Here is a 22,990-nt window from a genome sequence, read left to right on the forward strand (position 1 = left end):
AGGTTTACTAGGCTGATACCAGAGTTGAGGGGATTGAGCTATGAGGAGAGGCTGAATAAACTGGGCTTGTACTCGTTAGAGTTTAGAAGAATGAGGGGAGATCTCATTGAGACGTATAAGATGATGAATGGGATGGATAGGATAGAGGTGGAGAGACTCTTCCCGCTCAAAAAAGACAGTAGGACTAGGGGGCACAGCCTCAAGATAAAGGGGAGGCGGTTTAGAACGGAGTTGAGGAGGAACTTCTTCACTCAAAGGGTGGTGAATCTCTGGAATTCTCTGCCCGTTGAAGTGGTGGAGGCTGCCTCGCTAAATATTTTTAAGAAGCGGGTTGATGGGTTCTTGATAAGAGAGGGGATTAAGGGTTATGGGGAGAGGGCGGGAAAGTGGAACTGAGCCACAACAGATCAGCCATGATCTTATTGAATGGCGGGGCAGGCTCGAAGGGCTAGATGGCCTACTCCTGCTCCTATTTCTTATGTATTGTGCTGTGGCAACACGCAACTTCAAGTGCCAGTTGATAGACATTCATTCTTGCTACTTTATAGTAGTCATTTTCATCAGAAGTTTTGACTGTTTACCCTTCACTAGCCCATAGTTGCCTATTTTCCTGGGAAGTGTCTATATTCAAAAATTATCATAACCAGTCCAAACTGAGGAATTCTGAATGAATCTCCCCGCTTCAGAGCGTTCTTAGATATATCTGACCTTGATTAATGCTGATTGGAACCAATTTGGTCTTGATGGGCAGTAATTAAATTGGCAATTAGAATTCAGTGATCCAATTACCATGTAACAAACAACAAGAGAGAATGATGTTTGTATGAGGAGCATTTGAGGACTCTGGGTCTGTACGCGATGGAGTTTAGAAGGCTGGGAGGATATCATTGAAACTTACAGAATTCTGAAAGGCCTGGATAGAGTGGACATGGGGGCAATGTTTCTATTAGTATGTGAGACTAGGATCTGAGGGCACAGCCTCAGAGTAAAGGGACGATCCTTCAGAACTGAGATGAGGAGGAATTTCTTCAGCCAGAGGGTGGTGAATCTGTGCTACTCGTTGCCACAGAAGCCTGTGGATGCCAGGCCATTGAGTGTAGTTAAGACAGGTTCTTGATTGGTAAGGAGATCAAAGGTTATGGGGAAAAGATGAGGGAATGTGGTTGAAACTTATTGAATGGCAGAGCACATGGGCTCAGTGGCCTAATTCTGCTGCTATATCTTATGGTCTTATGGCTGCTGGGAGTGGTTAAGACATTAAAGCCTACATTTCTTACTAATATCAAAGACTTAGCTGTGTAGTCCTGTTCACTGTTCAAGGTTATTTGCCACTACAATTATAAAAGCAAAATGCTGCGGAAGTTGGAATTCTGAAATAAAAACAGGAAGTGCTTGGAAATCTCAGCAGGTCTGGCAGAACCTATGGAGTGAGAAAGAAGAGTTATGTTGGACTCAAAACACTAATTCTGTTTCTCTCTTCATTGATGCTGCCAGGTATCCTAAATTTTTCCAGCACTTCCTGTTTTTATGCCATTGTATTTACCAGGACTCCTTCCTGCACCCATTTTGTGAGCTACTTATATAGAACAAAGAACAATACAGCACAGGAAACAGGCCCTTCGGCCCTCCAAGCCTGCGCCGCTCATTGGTCCAACTAGACCATTCTTCTGTATCCCTCCATTCCCAGTCTGCTCATGTGACTATTCAGATAAGTCTTAAACGATCCCAGCGTGTCCGCCTCCACCACCCCACTTGGCAGTGCATTCCAGGCCCCCACCACCCTCTGTGTAAAGTACGTCCCCCTGATATCTGAGTTAAACCTCGCCCCCCTCACCTTGAACCTGTGACCCCTCATGTTTGTCACCTCCGACCTGGGAAAAAGCTTCCCACTGTTCACCCTATCTAGACCCCTCATAATTTTATACACCCCTATTAGGTCTCCCCTCATTCTCTGTCTTTTCAGGGAGAAGAACCTCAGTTTACCCCATCTCTCCTCATAGCTAAGACCCAACATACCAGGCAACATCCTGGTAAACCTTCTCTGCACTCTCTCCAAAGCCTCCACATCCTTCTGGTAGTGCAGCGACCAGAACTGGACACAGTACTCCAAATGTGGCCTAACCAACATTCTATACAGCTGTAACATCAGTCGCCAATTTTTATACTCTATACCCCGTCCTATAAAGGCAAGCATACCATATACCTTCTTCACCACCTTCTCCACCTGTGCTGCCATCTTCAAGGACCAGTGGGCTTGCACATCCAGCTTCCTCTGTCCTTCTATACTTCTGATGGTTCTGCCATTTATTATATAGCTCCCCCGCTACATTAGTCTTATCAAAATGCATCACTATATTGGCTGTGTTTCTCAGTTAATTCTGATAAATTCTACCCTCAGAGGAAATAATCCATTCAATCTGCCTAAATCAGGCAAACTGCTTGAAGGTGAATTCTCCTTTACAGTTTGCTGGTTTCTGAGTGTCCCCAAGCAATCGTTCAGACGCACCTGATTAACTTGCTGTACACATTGTTATGACCACAGCAGATGTTAATTGCTGAGCAAATCTTACTCCAGAGGGAAGCTTGGCTTATGGTCCCATCACTCTTTTTTTGTACTCTGAAAATGAGAAGAAACATTCTGAAACAAAAACAGAAAACGCTGGAAAATTTCGGCACGCGTGACAGTTTCTGTGGAGAGAGAATGGAGCTAACTTTTCAAGTCTGGATGACGCTTTGTCGGAGCAGATGAAGGGTCATCCAGAGTCGGAACATTGGCTCTGTTCTGTCTCCACAGATACTGTCAGGCGTGCTGAGATTTCCAGTATTTCCCATTTTTGTTTCAGATTCCAGCATCCACAGTATTTTGCCTTTATTTTAGAAACGTTCAGCTCTCAGCAGCAAAGAATTCCAGTAACACCATGGGATTTAAAAAAGAGGTAAAATATTTATTAACGAGAACAAAAGAAGACTTGAGCATTCGTGACTATAGTTACACAGTTAAAATAAATTATGCATTCTGTGAAAGAAACCCACTTGATCAGAGCCACAAGTAAACACCTTCCATTGCCACATTCCCTTTATAACTATAAAATTCCCTTTAACTATAAAATTCCAGCAATATTACCCAAGGCAAAACTGCTGCCAGTTTAGTAAGGTATACCATACAACTTCTCACTCTCTTCTCACTCTGTTGTGGAAATCCAAGAACACTCAGAAAAAAGGCTGCTTTCTGAAACCCAAGACTTTTCTGGCTTGATTGAATGGCTGATTCAAACTTTGCACCTTCTCCCAGCACAGGATGTCTTCCCCCACACAGCTAATAACCTTCCCTTGTTTACTTGTAAGACCTTTGCAAGCTGTGTATTTGGTATATTTGGAGTGCTATAATGGTCATTTTCACCCGTTAATATTTTATGTGCTACAGGTAGATCATATCAAGAGCCGCGACTCACAGCCTGGTATGGAGACCTCCCTTACACATACTCCCGCAGTGCTATGAAAGCAAACCCTCATGTATGTTGTTTCACTTTCTTTAAACCAAACCGCCCAACTGTATTGCTATCCTTGGTACACCAGTGTTTTTTTAAAAATCATCTGATATTAAGTTCTTATGTTCCATTTAGTGGCACCCCCTCCTCACTATGCTAAAAGATCATATTGAGGAAGTGACTGGATACACCTTTAATTCTCTTCTTTGCAATCTCTATCGAAATGGCAAAGATAGCATTGATTGGCACAGCGATGATGAACCGTCGCTGGGAAGGAATCCTGTTATTGCATCGCTCAGCTTTGGGGAAACCAGGAACTTTGAAATGAGGAAAAAACCACCTCAAGTAAGTCTGACTATTTTTTAAAGAATTAGACATGAAGAAAATCGCTTTATAATTGCATTCCTTTGTTTCACACAGGTATAGTTGTCTTCATTATGTAGATATAGTACAATCTTAATTGACAGTGTAATAGAGGAAAATCCCAGAATATAATCATATTCAGAATCAGAATATATTCATAACCAGAATATAAACCAGCCTCCCATTCACTGACTCTATTTACGCTTCCCGCTGTCTTGGCAAAGCAGCAGCACCCCGGACATCTTCTCTTACACCTTCTTCCTTCAGGAAAAATATATAAAAGTCTGAAGTCACATACCAACTGACTAAGAACAGCTTCTTCCCTGCTGCTGTCAGATTTTTGAATGGACCTACCTCGCATTACGTTGATCGTTCTCTACACCCTAGCTATGACTGTAATACTGCATTCTGCACTCTCTCATTTCCTTCTCTGTGAACGGTACGCTTTGCCTGCATAGCAAGAAACGATATGTTAATATATATGACAATAATAAATCAAATCAAATAAAGGTGATTGACAAAAAGCCACGAGTTGATCTTGGAATGAAGAGCTTGTCACATGAGGAATGGTTGAGGACTCTGGTTCTGTCCTCATTGGAGTTTAGAAGAATGAGGAGGGATCTTATTGAAACTTACAGGATACTGCGAGGCCTGGATAGAGTGAACATAGAGAGGATCTTACCACTTGCAGAAAAAACTAGAACCAGAGGGCACAACCTCAAGCTAAAGGGACGGTCCTTTAAAACAGAGATGAGGAGGAATTTCTTCAGCCAGAGAGTGGTGAAAGTGTGGAACTCTTTGCAAAAGAAGGTCATTAAGTTTCTTTAAGACAGAGATTGATACATTTTTGATTAATAGGGGGATCTGATGTTATGCGGGACAGGCAGAAGAATGGGGATGAAAAGAACTCAGCCATGATTGAATGGCGGAGCAGACTTGATGGGCTGAATGGCCTAATTCTTCTCCTATGTCTTATGGTCTTATGGTCTTGTACATATAAATACAGCAATACTATAGACACTGCAATAAAAATGTAGACAAAAGTATTAAAGTGTTTATTTAATAAAAGAACATTAGTTGATTGTTTGAAGTCAAAATGTCACATGTATGATTTTGTCTGGCAAAATTTTAAGATAATCAGAAGTCAGATAACTGGAATGTGGATAATTAAATTTCCACACATTACAAAATGAAACAGGTTATTTAGAAGATTGGTAGATCTCCAATGATATTGCTCAAGATAAGTCAAGAGGTTATGGTTTTAGAGGGGCTGAATGTTCAGATGTGAGAATGAGGAGAGGGTGTATATATCACCACAGTACAAATTTGATGAGAGAGTTGTGATCTTTGCTTTTTTTAATTTTCCGTGGGATGTGGACAATGCCAGATGGCATTGCTACCAAAGTGGATAACCTCAAATCTAGTCACATTACACTGCATCTGCCATGCACATGCCCGTACATTCAGCCTGGCCAAATCACACTGAAGCAACTCTGCATCCTCCTCATAGCTTACCTTCCCACCCAGCTTTGTATCATCTGCAAATTTGGTGATAAAACATTCAGTTCTCTCTTCCAAATCATTAATATATATTGTGAACAGTTGGGGTCCTAGCACAGATCGCTGCGGAATCCCACCAGTCACTGACTGTCAATAGAAAAAGACCCACTTATGCCAACTGTTAGCTCCCTATCTGCTAACCAGCTTTCTATCCATCTCAAGACATTACCTGCAATCCCATGTACTTTAACTTTTACATAATAGTCTGTTATGTGAGACCTTGTCAAAAGCATTTTGAAAGTGTAAATAAACCACAACTACTGGTTCTCCTTGGTCAACTTACATCCTCAAAGAATTCTAGTAGATTCGTCCTGCATGATTTCCCTTTTGTAAATCCATGCTGACTTTGTCTGATTATACCATTGCCTTCCAAATGCTGAGTTACAAATCCTTGATAATAGACTCTAACAACTTCTCCAGTAATGAGGTTAAGCTCAGTGGCCTATAGTTCCCTGCTTTCTCTCTACCTCCCTTTTTGAATAGCGGGCTTTCATTAGCTACTCTCCAATCTGTAGGAATATTCCAGAGTCCAAAGAATTTTCTTCACTACGGCCACTTCCTCAAATATTCTGCGATGAAGATTATCAGGACTTGGAGATTTATCCATCTTCAATCCAGTCAATTTTCCAAAACCATTTCGCAACTGATGCTGATTTCCTTCAGCTCTTCACTAAGACATGTTTCTCTCAACACTTCTGGTACATTATTCATATCTTCATTTATGAAAACTGAAGCAAAGCACAAATTTAATTCCTCAGCTATTTATTTATTCCACATCATGAATTCTCCCGTTTCTGACTGTAAGGGGCCTACATTCGTTTGTGTCAATCTTTTTCTCTTTACATATCTATAGAAACTTTTACCGTCAGTTTTTATGTTCCCTGCTAGCTTACTTTCATACTCTATTTTTCCCTTTTTGATCAATCTCTTGATCTTCCTTTGCTGAATTTTAAACTGCTCCCAATCCTCAGGCCTGTTGCTTTTTCTTGCCAATTTGTATGTTTCTTCCTTGAATCTGATATTATCAGGAAGCATGTGCTGTGGACCTGTTGCAACAGTGGGCAAACTAATGGATCCAGGCAATCTCTGAGGCCAGAATTGATTCATGCCATGACTAACCTTTCAAAGCAGTTCATAATGATGGATGTCAGAGCCATCGGATGATAATCATTGAGGCACGCTGCCTGGCTTTTCTTTGTATGCAGCACTTTGCAAAAACCTCAATGCTGGGGATTTTGTCCTGCCACTTGATATTGCAAATAGATTCCATTGCCGCTGTCTATTTGTTGTTTTATGTGATTTCAGCAGATTGTCCAAGTCTTGCATCCACAAAGAAATGATGTAAAAACCACAAGTAGACTTTGATCTTTGTTCTGCGACTAACACTATGCACTTTTCAAAATCGCTGAGTGAACTTACCAAATCCTGAACTTGTCAGTGGTCGTTTACTTTGTCCAGCATAGTCTTACTGGAGAGGGTACTCCCCAAATAGCAAAACTATGGTACTGAACAGAGTATGTTGATGGTGACTGGGGTCTTGGAGTGCATGGCCAGGGGTGGTTTGATATAAGATCTCTGCCTTCTTCAGATTTATTATCAGGCCAGAGTGTTCTGAGGTAAGGGAAATGTGCTCAGCAAGCAATTGACTATCCTCCAGAATATGTGCTGTGAGAGTGCAATCAGCCAAGAGCTGTGTAGCTATTTTCTTTTACTGTATATCAAAATGAGTAATTCTGCGTAAGTAAATAAACCCTTACAATGCATTTTGTATCTTTTTGTCTTATGATTTCCCCTTTTGTGATCACCTAAGAATCTCACTATTGATGGCAGAGCTTTTAACTGCCTCGGCATCTCCTTCCCTAAACCCCTTCACCCTTTTGTTTAAAAAGCTTTCTTGGCATCTTTTTCGACAGAGCTTGTGATCACCCAACTCAAACTCTCTCTCCCATGGGTTAGCATCTGTTCCTCTGTTATTAGCTGTGATGGATGCCTCAAAATGTTTTTCAATGTGAAGGAAGCGATATAAATGCAAGTAGAGTTTTTTAGCTTTTGTTGTAGACTCCATTTTCGATCTGCTGTTTTCATACTTCTTCACCCTTTTTGTGGATATGTATTTTGAGAAGCAGCAGTAAACTCTGCTTAAAAATTCATCAAAAATTCATACTGACATCTAAATTGTCCAAAAAAGCTAGCCTTTCAGAGCTCTTTTCCAGACTGTCAGTGGCAATTTATTTTAATGTTCCTTCAATCTCCAAAATGGTAAGAAGGATGAGCCAAAATGCAAAGGAAATGAAGATTGTAGTTTTAACTTAATGTTATCTCAAGAGCACAAAAAAACCTGATCTCGAGGCTTGTTTATTTCCAACATTTTCAGTTTTTTGCTATGTTTTCCCCCACAGTTCATCTCTAGATTTATTGTGTAAGTGCCAGAGAGCAGCAACATTAATGTTAATGACTTCTACTCCGTGGATTAAAAAGGAAATCCTGTCATCAAAGTCCCACTCTGGGTTTAAGTACATAATTGAGGCAGACTCTTCAAAGGGAATGGTGCAGACGGTGATGTAACATTAAACAGCTACCTTGTCTGCTTGTTCCAGTGGAAATTTAAAAAAAATCCATGGCACCATTCACATAGAAGCTGACATCTTTCCTAATATCCTGGCAAATAAACCTCAATCTGCAGCCCCAGAAATTGATTAGTTGGCCATTAATCTGATCTGCTATTTGAAAGGTATTGCTGTATATTTCTGACTGTATTTGTCAACATTAGGGGTTCCCAAACCGGAGTCCGTGAAGGGTCACCTGGGTTCTGCGAAGCTGGCAGCCGCAATGTGACTGGCAAATGCTAAGTTCGAATGCGCAAAGTTTGAAAATATTAAATAAGCCAATCAGAGTAAGGCCTGTTAGAGTCCTGGATGCTGATAGGCTGGCTAGTCAGTGTTGCATTCACTCCTTGTGAACTAAGGACCATCTTGAGCACGCCACTCTTTAGCAATTGGATTTTAGACTGACGTAATTTCACACTGGCGTGTTTGCAAAGCCTAGTGGGACACCAGTGGCCAGCATTGTTGTGATGTAAATTAATGCAAAAGGTGTTCATGCCACCAGTCAGTGGAAAGACTGACCCACCATTAACTCATCATTGGGGGATTTTACACTGGCAGTTTATGACATCTTGATTCCCGCTGGATTCTCTGCCTCTGCCTGCCACCAAACATGCTGCAGGCGGGTTGGGAGAATTCTGTTTTTCAACATAGGGTGGAGGGGCACCTGAGATCAGAAAAGGGGCTTCTGATGATGGCATTATTCCCCCCTTCTCACCCAAGATCTAAGCCCTTTCATCCTTGAGTTTTCCCCACTCCAGGTAATTGCTCCCAGGAGCCTACAGATTGAGGCTGGATGGGAAACCAAAAATTGGCTACTTTAGGGCCTGAATTGGGGCAAGGGCTTTGCCCACCTCAGAGTAAAATCGCTGCGAGATTGGGATGGGTAGAACCCTAAAGTGAATCTCGTTCCTTCCATTTGACACTTCTTCCGCCTAAACATTTGTCAGCAAGGAGTATGAAATTCAGGCCAAGATAATTAAATCATGTGGATTTTTCTGAAGGTTATTAAAAAGGAAACTAACCAAAACTTGAGTTATGGCATTTTAAAATTGGAAGACCTGTGATAAGTTCTGGAGTCATTGTAGTCCAGCTGTATTTCCAACAACTAAAGAGGTTTCCAAGCTTTCTGATCGACAGATACTCCAGGAAAGAACTTTCTAAAGCTAATTGCGATGCTTCACAGTGTTAATAGAGTACTAAAAATTGTAGCTAAAATTATTGTAATTTTCAAATATAGCTGTGATGTTTCATCCTCACAGGTTTTACAAAACTGGCTGCAGGATTTTATAGTTATTCTGCAATAAGAACATAAGAAATAGGAGCAGGAGTAGGCCATCTAGCCCTTCGAGCCTGCCCCGCCATTCAATAAGATCATGGCTGATCTGTTGTGGCTCAGTTCCACTTTCCCGCCCTCTCCCCATAACCCTTAATTCCCTTGCCTATCAAAAACCTATCTACCCGTGTCTTAAATATATTTAGCGAGGCAGCCTCCAGCACTTCAACGGGCAGAGAATTCCAGAGATTCACCACCCTTTGAGTGAAGAAGTTCCTCCTCAACTCCGTTCTAAACTGCCCCCCCACTTACCTTGAGGCTGTGCCCTCTAGTCCTACTGTCCTTTCTGAGCGGGAAGAGCCTCTCCACCTCTATCCTATCCATCCCATTCATCATCAAGTCGAGTGAGCTTGTCAGGTTCTTATTGGCTAAGCTGGTCTATAATTATATTGTTAACCAGAATCATTCTATGGAAATGTGAACAGCAATTGTTTTGAGACTGTAAGAATTTAATGCATCACTGTTTTGTAGGTTACAACAGATGTACTTGAACAATGCACATGGCATATAAGCTTTGGTGCAGTAATTGTCCTCTATGCAAATCTCATAATGACCTTTTCTCCTCCTCTTTTTAAGAAGGTTGCACTCATAATAGATCTAATATATTGTCTCACCAATCACTGTTGTAATCTGTCAGTCCTGATTCAGTAATAAGGCCACCATCCTGGCCCATTTCTTGTCCACTTATTTTAGGATCATTAGCGACCTAAATAAACTTGGATAAAATTACAGCTGAACTCTTCATTTAACCTAGTTTCAAGTGGAAGACTTTGAGTTCAGCTTTTAAATCATACTGTTTAAAACTCCTAAAACATTTATAAAATAATAAATATCAAGATCAGTGCTTGATTTATATTTTGAAGCTCTGACCCCTAACATCTGATTCCATTCTACTCTCTTGCTAAAGTTGAACCCAGTGTGATGCACAGTCTCGGTCTCCTCTGGGCAGAGTTTCAACCCCAAAGTGGTCCATCAAGAAGATTGCCAAATTCAACTTGATAACACCAGCCGCATCCATTTGGAGCTAACTTTCAGTAATGCTGAGAATTTACTCCTGTTACCTCCATATTCAATCTCTCCAGTTTTCATCTTGCTAGCCTGCTGACCCCAACTCAACACAAACTACTACTTTTCAAAACTTGACTGTCCGTACCTTTTCTCCATTTGCCATATCATTGATTTGATCTCAATGTCCTCCTATTGTTTACACGTCCCTTCATTGCTTCATTCTATCCTGTTTCTGTCACCTTCTCAAGTTCCATCTGGAGCCCTCCAATTTTTTGACATAGCCATACTGTGATTCTTCATTCAGTCAATGAAGGCAGACCTTTAAGCTAAAATTTGAACTCCAGAACCCTCAGTCTCAACGCATGCACATACAAAACGCCTACTTTTTCTCTTTATCATCCTGTTTCTCCATTTTTGTTCTTAATTACCTCCACCACTGAAGATGGGTGGAGGCAATGTTTTCACCCAAGTTTATTGGTGATTTGTCTGCAAATCGTATATCTTAAAAACTAATGGACAAATTTCAATGAAGGAGTAGAGACCAAGGAAAAACTGATTAATTTTTGACTAAGTTATGATCTGGATCTTAAAGAATTGGCAATTTTAGGAGATCGGACGAATTGACTTTTTTAAGATTGTTGGTTGTTTGATTTAGCATGTTGTTGATCATTTTAGAATGTTGTGGGTTGTCTTAGCTGTAGTGGTCCAATTTGGCAAAGCTCTCAAAATGTGAGCAGAGTTTTCAGAGCAGATTGTTGGATATGGATTGGTCTGAAGCCTCCTCAGTGAGGTGGAAGCTCTTAATACAATTTTTTTTCAGCTTTGTCATTACAGAGCATCAGTCAGGCAGGTAAAAGACGCAAGGGAGAGCTACTTAATTGTAATAACATTTATGTTACCACAGCGTGGCTGAAGTATGCACTCCACTGAGTGGCCTCTTTACCTGCTTTCTTTCCTGTTTGGCTTTCCTCTTTTTCTATTTCTTTCTGTCTCTTCCCATGTTCCTTTATATATTTTCTCATTCTTTCTTGCTCTTCCTTTCCTCTTCTCTGCAAAACCCTTCTGAAAATCTATTTCTCCAAGAGGCTCCTCCCAGTTCCTGCACAGTCAATTTCCCTTTCTCTGGACTTCTTCCTCTCCCAGCACCACCACTCCTCTATTGAAGCATCCCTGAGACATTTTGCTATATTGAAAACATTTTCTAAGTGCATTTTGTTGTTGATTGTGAGACAAATTGTCCAAGTGCAAGCAATTAAATACAGATAGTGCAAGTCCAGTCAACAAAGCAAACAATGCTTAGTTACATTGCAAATGAGTAAAATATAAATTTGAGATTAGGCAACAGCTTGAGCATTGCTTTCAACTAAGGAACTGAAGTGTCCAACCTGGGAATGAGGCAGAGAAGGGCCAGAAATCAAAACGCCACAATCAACAAATTGAATACTGAGGAAAGGGTGTTAAACAAAATCTCAGCCCAGCTTCTTCAGCTCTGGAATGCAGTAAATATGAAGCATTAATCTGGAGCACTATTTCAAGACAGATTATGGCTGCAGTGAGGGAAAAAAAATGCTCTAAGCCAGTTGAAGACTTAAATAATGCAACATCTCACACAAAAAATGATCACTAGCTGGAGCGTTCTTTCAGGAAAGTCAAAAGCTTTGGAATCATTGAAGGGACTGCTGCGATGGGAGGGGCCGTATCTGTCAGGAAGGATGCATTTAGGTAGGTTGAATGACTTCCCTGTACTTTGTGAATATTGCAGGTCAGCAGCAGTTGAGATAAGATTACTTGAAGCTATCTGCAGGCCATCAGTGTCTCATTCCCACTTGTTATTTATTATTTTTGATGAGACTTGAAGAGACTTGAATGGGTGCGCTGAGATCCCATCTCAGCATAACATTTGCATCTTTAAAAACAGCATTAAAATAAGAATTGATTTGAAAGCTCACCTTATCATAGATAAGATGTGGAGATATTGGTGTTGGACTGAGGTGGGCACAGTAGGAAGTCTCACAATATCAGGTTAAAGTCCAACAGGTTTATTTGGAATCACGAGCTTTCGGAGCACTGCTCCTTCATCAGGTGAGTGAGAGGTAGGTTCACAACCACAACATGTATAGGCAAAGATACAATTGCAAGATAATTACAGATTGGAATGTGAAGAATGGTTAGATTGCAAGTCTTTACAGATAATCAAGTCTTTACAAGTTCAGACAATGCAAGTGGGGAAAGGGATAATCACAGATTAAAGAGTGTGAATTTTCTCAGGACAAGACAGTTAATAGGATTTTGCAAACCCAGACAATATGGTAGGGGTTACATGCAGTGTGACATGAACCCAAGATCCCGGTTAAGGCCATCGTCATGCATGCTGATGGCTAAGTTCTTTCTTTGATAATTCAAGAGACTGAGACAAGAAGGATTGATCCGTCTATATTCTCCTCCATACTGAAGCTCCATCGGTGACAACCTCCAGACATGTACTAAGACTTGACTTTGCTGTCAGTTCTGATGAAGGGTCATCCGTATTCAAAATGTTGGTTCTATTCTGTCCTGTTAGACCTGTTGAGATTTTCCAGCATTTCCTGACTTTGTACTGAGACTAGCAACCCTGTGTTCACTTGGGAAGGCATCAGAATAACAATGTCAAAACTCTGCGAACTTTGACCCTTAATTTTTTTTCAAATCGCCCATCTGGGCAGAAACCCTATCTGTTCGTTCTTTTGTTTGTGCGTGTATGTGTGTGTGTGCTGGATATTTTTAAAGTGACAGATAATTACACTTCTAGATTGCAAATTGTATAAACCAGTTCTTGCAACTTGTTTTCTTAAAAAGAAGTTTTGTTTGTTTGTTAATAACTGCATTATTATAGATCATATTCACAGTAATGTGGGCATCATTGAAAGAAGCCTGATTAACGTCTCTTTTATTCTGTGTCCAACATTAGTGAAGATAAACAATTGGCCATTTTGGTGGATGAATTAAATATTTAATTAACATTAAATGTTGCAAATTGTGGAGCACTAGAGAAATCCAGCATCGACTCCAATGTGCCAGTGCAGTCTTCAGATGCTTGAGGAGCAGCACACGAAGACCGAGACCTCAAATAGCCCAAAGCTCATGGTCTACAGAGTAGCTGTGTTCTCTGCCCTCCTGTATGCATCAGAGACATGGACAATGCACATCAGACACCTCAAATCCCTGGAGGGATATCACCAGCATTGCCTCTGTAAAATCCACTGGCAGGATAGGCGTACCTCTCCCAGGCCAGTGTCCCTAGTATCGAGGCACTGGCCGTGCTTAGCCAGCTGAGATGGGTGGGTTACATTATCTGCATGCCCCACACAAGATTCCCTAAACAAGTACTCTAATCTAGAATCATAGAACCCTACAGTGCAGAAAGAGGCCCTTTGGCCCATCGAGTCTGCACCAAACACAATCCCACCCAGGCCCTACCCCCTTATCCCTACATATTTTACCCACTAATCCCTCTAACCTATGCGTCCCTGGACACTAAGGGGCAATTTCTTAGCATGGCCAACCAACCTAACCCACACATCTTTGGACTGTGGGAGGAAACCGGAGTACCTGGAGAAAATCCACGCAGACATGAGGAGAATGTGCAAACTCCACACAGACAGTGACCCGAGCCGGGAACCGAACCCAAGACCCTGGAGCTGTGAAGCAGCAGTGCTAACCACTACTACTGGGCCGCCCCACGGGCTCTGCAATGACAAGTGATCACAATGAGGGCAGAGGAAGCACTACAAGGACCGACTGAAAGCTTCCCTAAACAAATGCAACCTCCCCATCGACATGTGGGAGCCATAGAAATCATAGAAAGCCTACAGTGCATAAGGAGGCCATTCAGCCAATCGAATTTGCACTGACAACAATCCCACCTTGGCCTTAACCCCACATATTTACCTTACCTACATACCCCGTGACACTAAGTGGCAATTTAGCAGGGCCAATGCACCTAACCCACACATCTTTGGATGGTGAGAGGAAACTGGAGCGATTGGAGGAAACCCACGCAGACACGGGAAGAACGTGCAAACTCCACACAGTGACCCATTACTGGAATTGAACCTAAGTCCCTGGAGCTGTGAGGGAGCAGTGCTAACCGCTGTGCCACCATGTCACCCAAACACTTGCCTTAAAGTCACAAACTGGAGAAGAAGCAACCGCAAAGGCGCCAATCACCTCGAGTTAGGTTGAGGGAGCTGGGACTCTTTTCCCTGGAGAGACGAAGGTTGAGAGGCGACCTGATAGAAGTTTATAAAATGTTGAGGGGAATAGATAGGGTGGATTCTCAGAGGCTATTTCCCCGGGTTGAAATGGTCGCTACGAGAGGACACAGATTTAAGGTGCGGAGAGGCAAGTACAGAAGTGATGTTAGGGGTAAGTTTTTCACTCAGAGGGTGGTGAGTGAATGGAATCGGCTGTCGTCAGTGGTGGTGGAGGCGAACTCGCTGGGGTCTTTTAAAAGACTTCTGGATGAGTATATGGGATTTAATGGGATTGGGGGTTATAGATAGGTCTATAGGTTGGTAGGTGTTGATGTGATCGGCGCAACTCGTGGGCCGAAGGGCCTGTTTGTGCTGTAGTGTTCTATGTTCTATGAGTGTCAGCGGGTGGAGCATGTGGAGGTCAAAAGTAAACAGCAGAAAGAGAACACAGAATCCCACCCACCACATCAAACACTACCTGCCAAACGTGTGGCAGAGTCTGTGGCTCCAGGATTGGACTATTCAGCCACTGCAGGAACTACTTCCCCAGAGTGAGAGCAAGTCATACTCAACCCTGAGGGACTGCCAAAGAAGTGGGGTTAGGGAATCTGCACACTCCACCCATCCCAGTCATAACAAATTCAACTTCACTCCCATTTAACTCCTTATGTTATTAAATTCTGTAATTAGTTAGCAATCTACCCTATTTTGTCAACAGACTGAATGTCAGTATTTCCTCATTTGCTGGTGACCATGAAATAAATTGCCTTGGACTGCCTGTGTGTCAGATACCTAACTCCTACACCTTTGCCAGACAGCCATTGTTGGAGCATTTCTTTTGAAATAGACTATTGGTAACTGACAATTTAAACTGCACAAAAGGCTGGAGTGTTGTTTGAATGGCACATCCTCAGCATCAACTAATTGTGCTGATGTTATCGGATATCTGCGCAAAGTCAAAGGTTAAGATTGAATTGATTTACATAATTTCTCAGTATATATTTATAACTCATTCTGAAAACCTTAATAAATCAAGGCATCAAACTTGCATGTCCATGTCAATGCTCGCTGAAAAGCAATCTGAAAAATCTATAGTTCTTTGAAACGACTGCCTGTGGATTGGAGAGGTGCCACTAAAAATTGTGTGGGAGGTATTACATAACAGGCAGAATCTAACTTGTGCTGCTGAAGGTTACCATAGCAACTCCATTAAAGTGCTGGTTTAAAGTATATGTATTAGGCATCTTTGAATAGTTTTCCTGAAGGAAAACATAAAAATATGTTCCTTCCCATAGACAACTCAATAACAGTAATCTGCTTCAGATCTCAAGTACTGCTTTATAGAGAGTATTTGTTTAGTTTTGCAATGAAGTGGTTGGAGGGTTAGTTTATGGAAAATTTGCTATTTAGATGTGCCAAAAATTTGTATTCACAACACAGTTGTTTTACAGGGGAACATGACATGCAAATATTCCTTTTTATTATTTGACTGTGTTTTGTTAAACTCCTCACTCCACGATTTGAGTGACTCTGTGAACTAGGTTCAAAGAAATGGTCCCCCCGAGCTCCACGATGGGCAAGGGAAGTACACAGCACTGACTACTGTGTGGAGTTTCTGATGTTGAAGATGGAGGGGAGGGGTGGGGAGGCTGGGGCCACTGCAAATGGTTGTGTGAAACATATTGCTGACATGAACAAGCCCTTGTACTGACTCTCTCCTCTCTCCTGGGTAATGCAAAAATTAGTTTTGCCAGGGGCCACGTGTGAATGGCATTTAAAGATCGAATGTTCGATCTACATTGTCTTTGGGAAGAGCAGCTTTTTTCTCAGGGTGACAAAGAGAGAAGCGTCACAGGCCACTGTCCGAAATAGTATGAATCTGGTTTTGTACAAACTCTGATTTTTTAAATGTAAAATCTACAAAAGATTGTGAATGTAGCCCAATCCATCATGCGAACCAATCTCCCATCCATTGACTGCGTCTACATTCCCATTGCCTCGGAAAGCAGCCAGCATAATCAAGGACCCCACACACCCCGGACATTCTCTCTTCCACCTTCTTCCTTTGGAAAAAGATACAAAAATCTGAGGTTACTCAAGAATAGCTTCTTACCTGCTGCTACCAGACTTTTGAATGGACTTACCTTGCATTAAGTTGATCTTTCTCTACACCCTAGCAATGACTAAAATATATTCTGCAGTCTCATTTCCTTCTCTATGAACGGTATGTTTTATCTGTATAGCACGCAAGAAACAGCACTTTTCACTGTATAACAATACATTTGACAATAATAAAATCAAATCAAACGAATCTAATTTCAGTTATACACAAGTCTCTGAACTGTTTGTTCAGTAAGAGTGCATTAATATTTCTGATGCAAAGATGTGATTTATTTTGACAGTCATTTCTATGAAAGAAAACTTTCTTCTCTCATTCAATGTGACAGTAAGTTAGCTTTGACAAAGGGTCATCTGGACTTAAAACGTCAGACCTTTCCTCTCCTTACAGATGCTCTCAGACCTGCTGAGATTTTCCAGCATTTTCTGTTTTGGTTTCAGATTCCAGCATCCACAATAATTTGCTTTTATTTTGACAGTAAGTTGGTTGCCTTCTATGATACATAGTCCAGAATCACATAATGATTTTGCCGCAATATCATTCTTCCTTTCAACCAGAAATGGGCAACCTCAGCTAGTGAGTGGGCTGTATGAGTGGCTCTTCTTCATCTCAGTGGGCTGCAAGGTTGAAATCGAACTTGTTCACTCACCATGACCCCCTTGGATAAGATTAAATACATTTAATACACATTGAATATTTCATAATGAGTTACTGAAAATGCTAAGTAGTTCATATATTGAAAGAACTATCATCAATTTCAAATGGGAAAAACAAAAAAAAATTAAGCTTACACTGGTAAATTACAATTTACTGTGCTTATCAAAGCTAGTACTAGCTATAGTTAAAAGTTATACATTTTTTAATTACACAGATATGTGTTATAGGTATTTTATTTATTAATATTTATTTCCCTTTATTTTAATTAATAGATTCCTACTGCTCCCGATAATCTTTACTACTGATGTTATTAAAGTTTTATTATGAAGAAAATTTTACAGTTACCAATATATTGTACTAGTATTTAAAGATAAATGAGAAAATCAAGTAAAATAGTCACAAACCAATCACTCCACTCTAAGCCTCGCTCTTTTTCACTCATTTATCCTCCCGGCTTCTCTCCTGATCTTGCTCTTTCTTGCGCCCTTTTATCTCCAGGCTCTGCCCTCTATCTCACAGACTTCACTCTCACCCTTTCAACAGAATGCCTTGTGCGCCGCAGTCAGAACCCTGATGCAGGCTTGTGACCTGGTTTCCCATCAATGATTTAAATGATTCACCATCATGGTTATGTATTTATAACCGATCTTTCCCAAGCAAACACTCCCTCTTTGCCCACAGTAGAAAAACGATATGTCCCGTAGTTCCTGACATTGCTGCTAGGAAGAACTTGTATTAATTTAACACCTTTCACATTCTAGGACACCAACTGTATTATTATGCGTTGTATCCATTATAATGTAGGCAAATGTTTGTGCATTGTAAGACCACACGCACAGCAATTTTAACTTTGGTTGAAGGATGAATATTGACCAAGACACTGCAGGTTCCCCTCTGACTTTCAAGTAGTCTGTCTGCTTTTTCATTCTGAACAAGCAGTCAGGACGATGGTTCAACTGTTGCTTTTAAAAATGGCACCTCCGATAATGTAGTACTCATCAGTAATTCACTGTGGTTAGCACTGCTGCCTCACAGCACCAAGGACCTTAGTTCGATTCTAAACTTGGGTGACTGTGTGGTATTTGCACAATCTCCTTGTGTATGTGTGGGTTTCCTCTGGGTACTCCAGTTTCCTCCCACAGTCCAAAAGATGTGCTGGTCAGGAGTATTAGTCATGCTAAATTGCCCTTCAGTGTCCAAAGATGTGGAGGTTGGATGGATTAGCCATGGTGGATGTTTGGGGTTATGGGGATAGGGTGGAGGGTAGGGCTTGAGTGCGATGTTCTGTTGAAGTCGGTGCAGACTTGCTGGGCCGAGTGGCCTCCTTCTGCACTGTAGGAATTCTATGAATTGCCAGCTGACATTAAGTCATGCGAACTTGAATTCACAATCTTTTGACTTGTGGGTACAACTGATATCAAATGAACCAATAAAGCCTGTGTCGACAGTTCTCTGATATTCCCATCATTTTCTCACTTACATCTCAACCACTCAGCCAATCATGCTTATGAGGAGAAGCAACTTCAAGCTATTAGGAATAAAATGCCGTCTGGTTTTAACAGAATATCCAAGCATGAAGAGGTGAAAATTTTCAAGTATATAATTAAAGTCTGGAATTTCATTATTGCTGTTGTAAAGATGTGTTAATCTATTTATTTTGAATGGGTTAATACTTCTGTTAAAATAGCAGAGAGGAGCTTTATTTAACGTGTTTGCCTGGTAACACACAGGCAGTAATTTCCAGACTCAAGTCTGCCTTCCTTTTGAAGCAGCCTATATCTGTTAATACTTATAATTGTGCATACTCCATTAATCAAATATTTTTAATATTCATATACGAGGATACCAAACTCAGACTGTAAAAGGTTGGTGATTATCAGAAGTGGTTGTGCTAAACATGCACTTTTGTGAATATTTTTCATGTAGAAAAATCAAAGGGAAAATGTAGTGGAAATGTCATACAAAAATGTTAAAAATGCATAAGCTTGTAGTGTATTTCTGTGTAACTCCAAAACTTATTTTTATGTTGCTTAGCTTGAAACTCTTGCAAGTACTTACTTATTTCACACTCTTTCGTGAGCCTCCTGCAGCTCACAATAAACTGAGACTGGGAGGGCAGAATCCTGTCCTTAATCGCTCCCGGTGACCTTTGGAAACCATCTGTTGGAAGTCACATGAGCAGCCAGGCAGTAGTTCTCTCTGCATTTTAACTCTTCTCCCTTTTTAGGAACTGACTCGCTTTCAGGTGTCGTTTCCCCCCCCCCCCCCACCCCCACCCCCACCCCCAGGGCCATAAATATGAGGACCAAGCACACAACGATGTGTAGCACCACCACAGTGTCTATCTTCAATTATTTTATTTGGTTACAGGCCAGAATCAGGTTTTTTTTAAGGGATGTTTTGCAGCAGCGACAGTCTGAGTTCGGTATTTAATGGCCTTAAAACATATGAATATGCATTGTGATTTGGCCTTTTTAACCGATGCTGTTTTCTTGCACAAATGGCTTGGCAACTGTCAGCTTAACTCTCTGAAAGCTGTATTTGTTTCCCTGTTGGCTCTACTAACAGTTAGTCTACATATCAGTTGTACTGTGGATTGTAACATTTCCAGTAAATCCCATGTTGAACTGAAGCCAGAAAATATTAAATGGAAAAACCCACTTCATACGGTATAAGATTGTGGAATGAATATTTTACTTGACAATTTATAGAAATTAAGACACTGATGCTGCACAATGCAGCTTGTAATTTACAGTTGAGATAGGATGTTTGTTCTAATTTAAAATCACAGTCTCTTGTAATGTATCAGCCACTGCTTACAACTTGATGTATCTAATTGTATATCGGGGAACTGTGCCAGTGGATAGCAAGGCGGCACTGCTGACTCACAGCGCCAGGGACCCAGGTTCAGTTCCAGCCTTGGGAATTGTCTGTATGGAGTTTGCACATTCTCCCCGTATTGGCATGGGTTTCTCCTGAGTGCTCCGGTTTCCTCCCACAGTCCAAGGTTGTGCAAATTAGACTGATTGGCCCTTCGTATCAGGGTAAATACATGGGGATACAGGGATAAGGGTGGGATTGTTGTTGGGATTGATTGATGGGAATTTCACAGTAACTTCATTGCAGTGTTAATGTAAGCCTTGTGACTAATAAATAAACTTTAACTTTACTTTGTTGCTGCAGGCCTGATGGGCTGAATGGCCTCTTTCTGCACCGTAGGGGTTCTATGATCAAAGAGAATCACTGGGAGAGACAGCTAAACCCATCATGCCACTTCCAGCAGCACTGCACGACACAATCTTAACGCAATTCTCCCTGGGGCAGGCAGGGCTATGGATTGCTACCTGTGCGACCCACACAACATTCTTCAATGATACCATTGAAGAATATTAGCACTGCTTGCTCCCAAGGAATAGAGGGAAGTCTGTGAGCCATTGCGAGCAAATTTCTACCCCATTATCTTAACTAATTCCGGATCAAAGAGGTCCATGCCCACAAAGCAAACAGATTGCCTATCTTAGCCTTCAAAAAAATAAGCAGTATTTAACACAGACGATAGGGTCTCTCTCGGTGAGTGCCGTTGAGTCCCTTTGAACGGGCAATTCCTTCTGATGAGAAAAGGAACAATGAAGCCAGTGGTGCTGCAGAACATTGTATTGAGCTTACAGACAAATCTGAGTTTGGAAAATGAATAGTAAAAGAATACAGAACAAAGAACAAAGAACAACCCAGCACGGGAAACAGGCCCTTCGGCCCAACGAGCCCGCGCCGCCGCATCACCTTACACCTATTCTACCCTGCATGTCTACGAATGGAACCCCTAACTTAGCCAGATTCAGGGGAGAATAGTGCCAATTTGGTAAAACCAATCAGCCTAAGAGCACATCTTTGGGGTGTGGGAGGAAACCGGAGCGCCCGGAGGAAACCCACGCAACCACAGGGAGAATGCGCAAACTCCCACAGACACAGGCCCAAATCCATGTATCTGCACAGCTAGCAGTGCTAGTCACCGAGCTGTTGCGGTGCCCGTCTACCGGTCCAGGATCAAGCACACACACCGACACGAAGTACTAGGCCACTCCCGGAACTTCCAAGAGCAGCCCACGCACGACCCACCGTGTGCATGCCCCTCGTTTGACACGAGGTGGACCTCCACCTGCGGAATAAAAAGACAAAAACGTTAATCTTACAAGCCTGCTTTTCCGGTGTCTCCCGAGGTTCTAACCTTATTTAATAGCCCCTACCATAACCCTCCATCCTCGTTTCACTCATGTGTCTATCTAACTGAACCTTAAACGAGTCCAACGTTCCCGCCTCCACCACCCTACTCGGTAGCGCGTTCCATACCCCCACAACTCTCTGCGTAAAGAACCTTCCTCTCACTTCCAAATTATACCTCTCCCCCCTCATCCTTAAATCATGACCTCTCGTGTTTGTACCCAGTCTAGGGAGCAGTCTCTCACTATTAACTCTATCTATTCCCTTCAGTATCATATACCTCTATCATGTCCCCCCTCAATCTCCGTCTTTCCAAGGAGAATAGTCCCAGTTTCTCCAACCTTTCCTCGTAACCCAGCCCGTCCATGCCAGGCAACATCCTGGTAAACCTCCTCTGCACCCTTTCCAGAGACTCCACGTCCTTCCGGTAGTAAGGTGACCAGAACTGGACGCAGTACTCCAAATGCGGTCTAACCAACGTTCTGTACAACTGAAGCATTAGACGGCAGCTTTTATACTCTATACCCCTTCCTATAAAGGCTAACATTCCATAAGCCTTCCTAACAACCTTCTCCAGTTGTGACGCAACCTTCATGGATTTGTGAACCTGCACTCCCAGGTCCCTCTGTATGTCTATACTCCTAATCTGTCTACCTCTTATCACATAGCTCCTCTCTGCATTATTCCTTCCAAAATGCATCACCTCACATTTGTCAGGATTAAATTCCATCTGCCACCTATCTGCCCAATGCACCAACCTATCTATATCCTGTTGTATCACCTGACAATCCAGTTCAGTACCCGCCAACCCTGCCATCTTGGTGTCATCAGCAAACTTGCTGATCACACCACCTACGCTCTCTTCCAAGTCATTTATGTATACTACAAAGAGGAGAGGTCCCAGTACTGAGCCCTGCGGCACACCACTGGTCACTGGCCTCCAGCCCGACAAGGTCCCCTCCACAACTACCCTCTGTCTCCTATTACCCAGCCAGTTCTCAATCCACCTAGCTACCTGGCCTCGTATCCCATGCGCCTTAACCTTTTCTACCAGCCTACCATGAGGGACTTTGTCAAACGCCTTACTGAAATCCATGTAGATGACATCAACGGCTCTCCCATCGTGAACCGTTTTTGTCACCTCCTCAAAGAATTCCACCAGATTCGTAAGGCAAGACCTCCCTCTAACAAAGCCATGTTGCGTATCCCTAATCAGATCGCAACGCTCCAAATGCTCATACATCCTACCCCTAAGTATTTTTTCCATTAATTTCCCTACCACCGATGTCAAACTCACTGGTCTATAATTTCCAGGGTTATCCCTACTACCTTTTTTGAACAGCGGTACCACATTTGCTACCCTCCAGTCCTCTGGGACCTCACCTGTGTCCAAAGAAGAGACAAAT

At 42.0% G+C, this 22,990-nt stretch overlaps 1 protein-coding gene across 3 annotated transcripts in view; it reads left to right on the plus strand.

Moving 5' to 3' along the window:
• The window catches only part of alkbh3 (alkB homolog 3, alpha-ketoglutarate dependent dioxygenase), a 73,604-nt gene that overhangs the window by 34,376 nt on the left and 16,238 nt on the right, over positions 1-22,990 (plus strand). For all 3 annotated transcript variants that reach the window (XM_080189861.1, XM_080189860.1, XM_080189862.1), the window contains 2 exons: positions 3,425-3,513; positions 3,624-3,833. In XM_080189861.1, coding sequence (XP_080045987.1) covers positions 3,425-3,513; positions 3,624-3,833 — 299 coding nt within the window. The remainder of the gene's footprint in view (positions 1-3,424; positions 3,514-3,623; positions 3,834-22,990) is intronic.

This window comes from Carcharhinus amblyrhynchos, chromosome 6 (assembly GCF_965287045.1).
Source record: "Carcharhinus amblyrhynchos chromosome 6, sCarAmb.v2.hapA, whole genome shotgun sequence".
In the NCBI taxonomy this organism is placed as follows: Eukaryota; Metazoa; Chordata; class Chondrichthyes; order Carcharhiniformes; family Carcharhinidae; genus Carcharhinus; species Carcharhinus amblyrhynchos.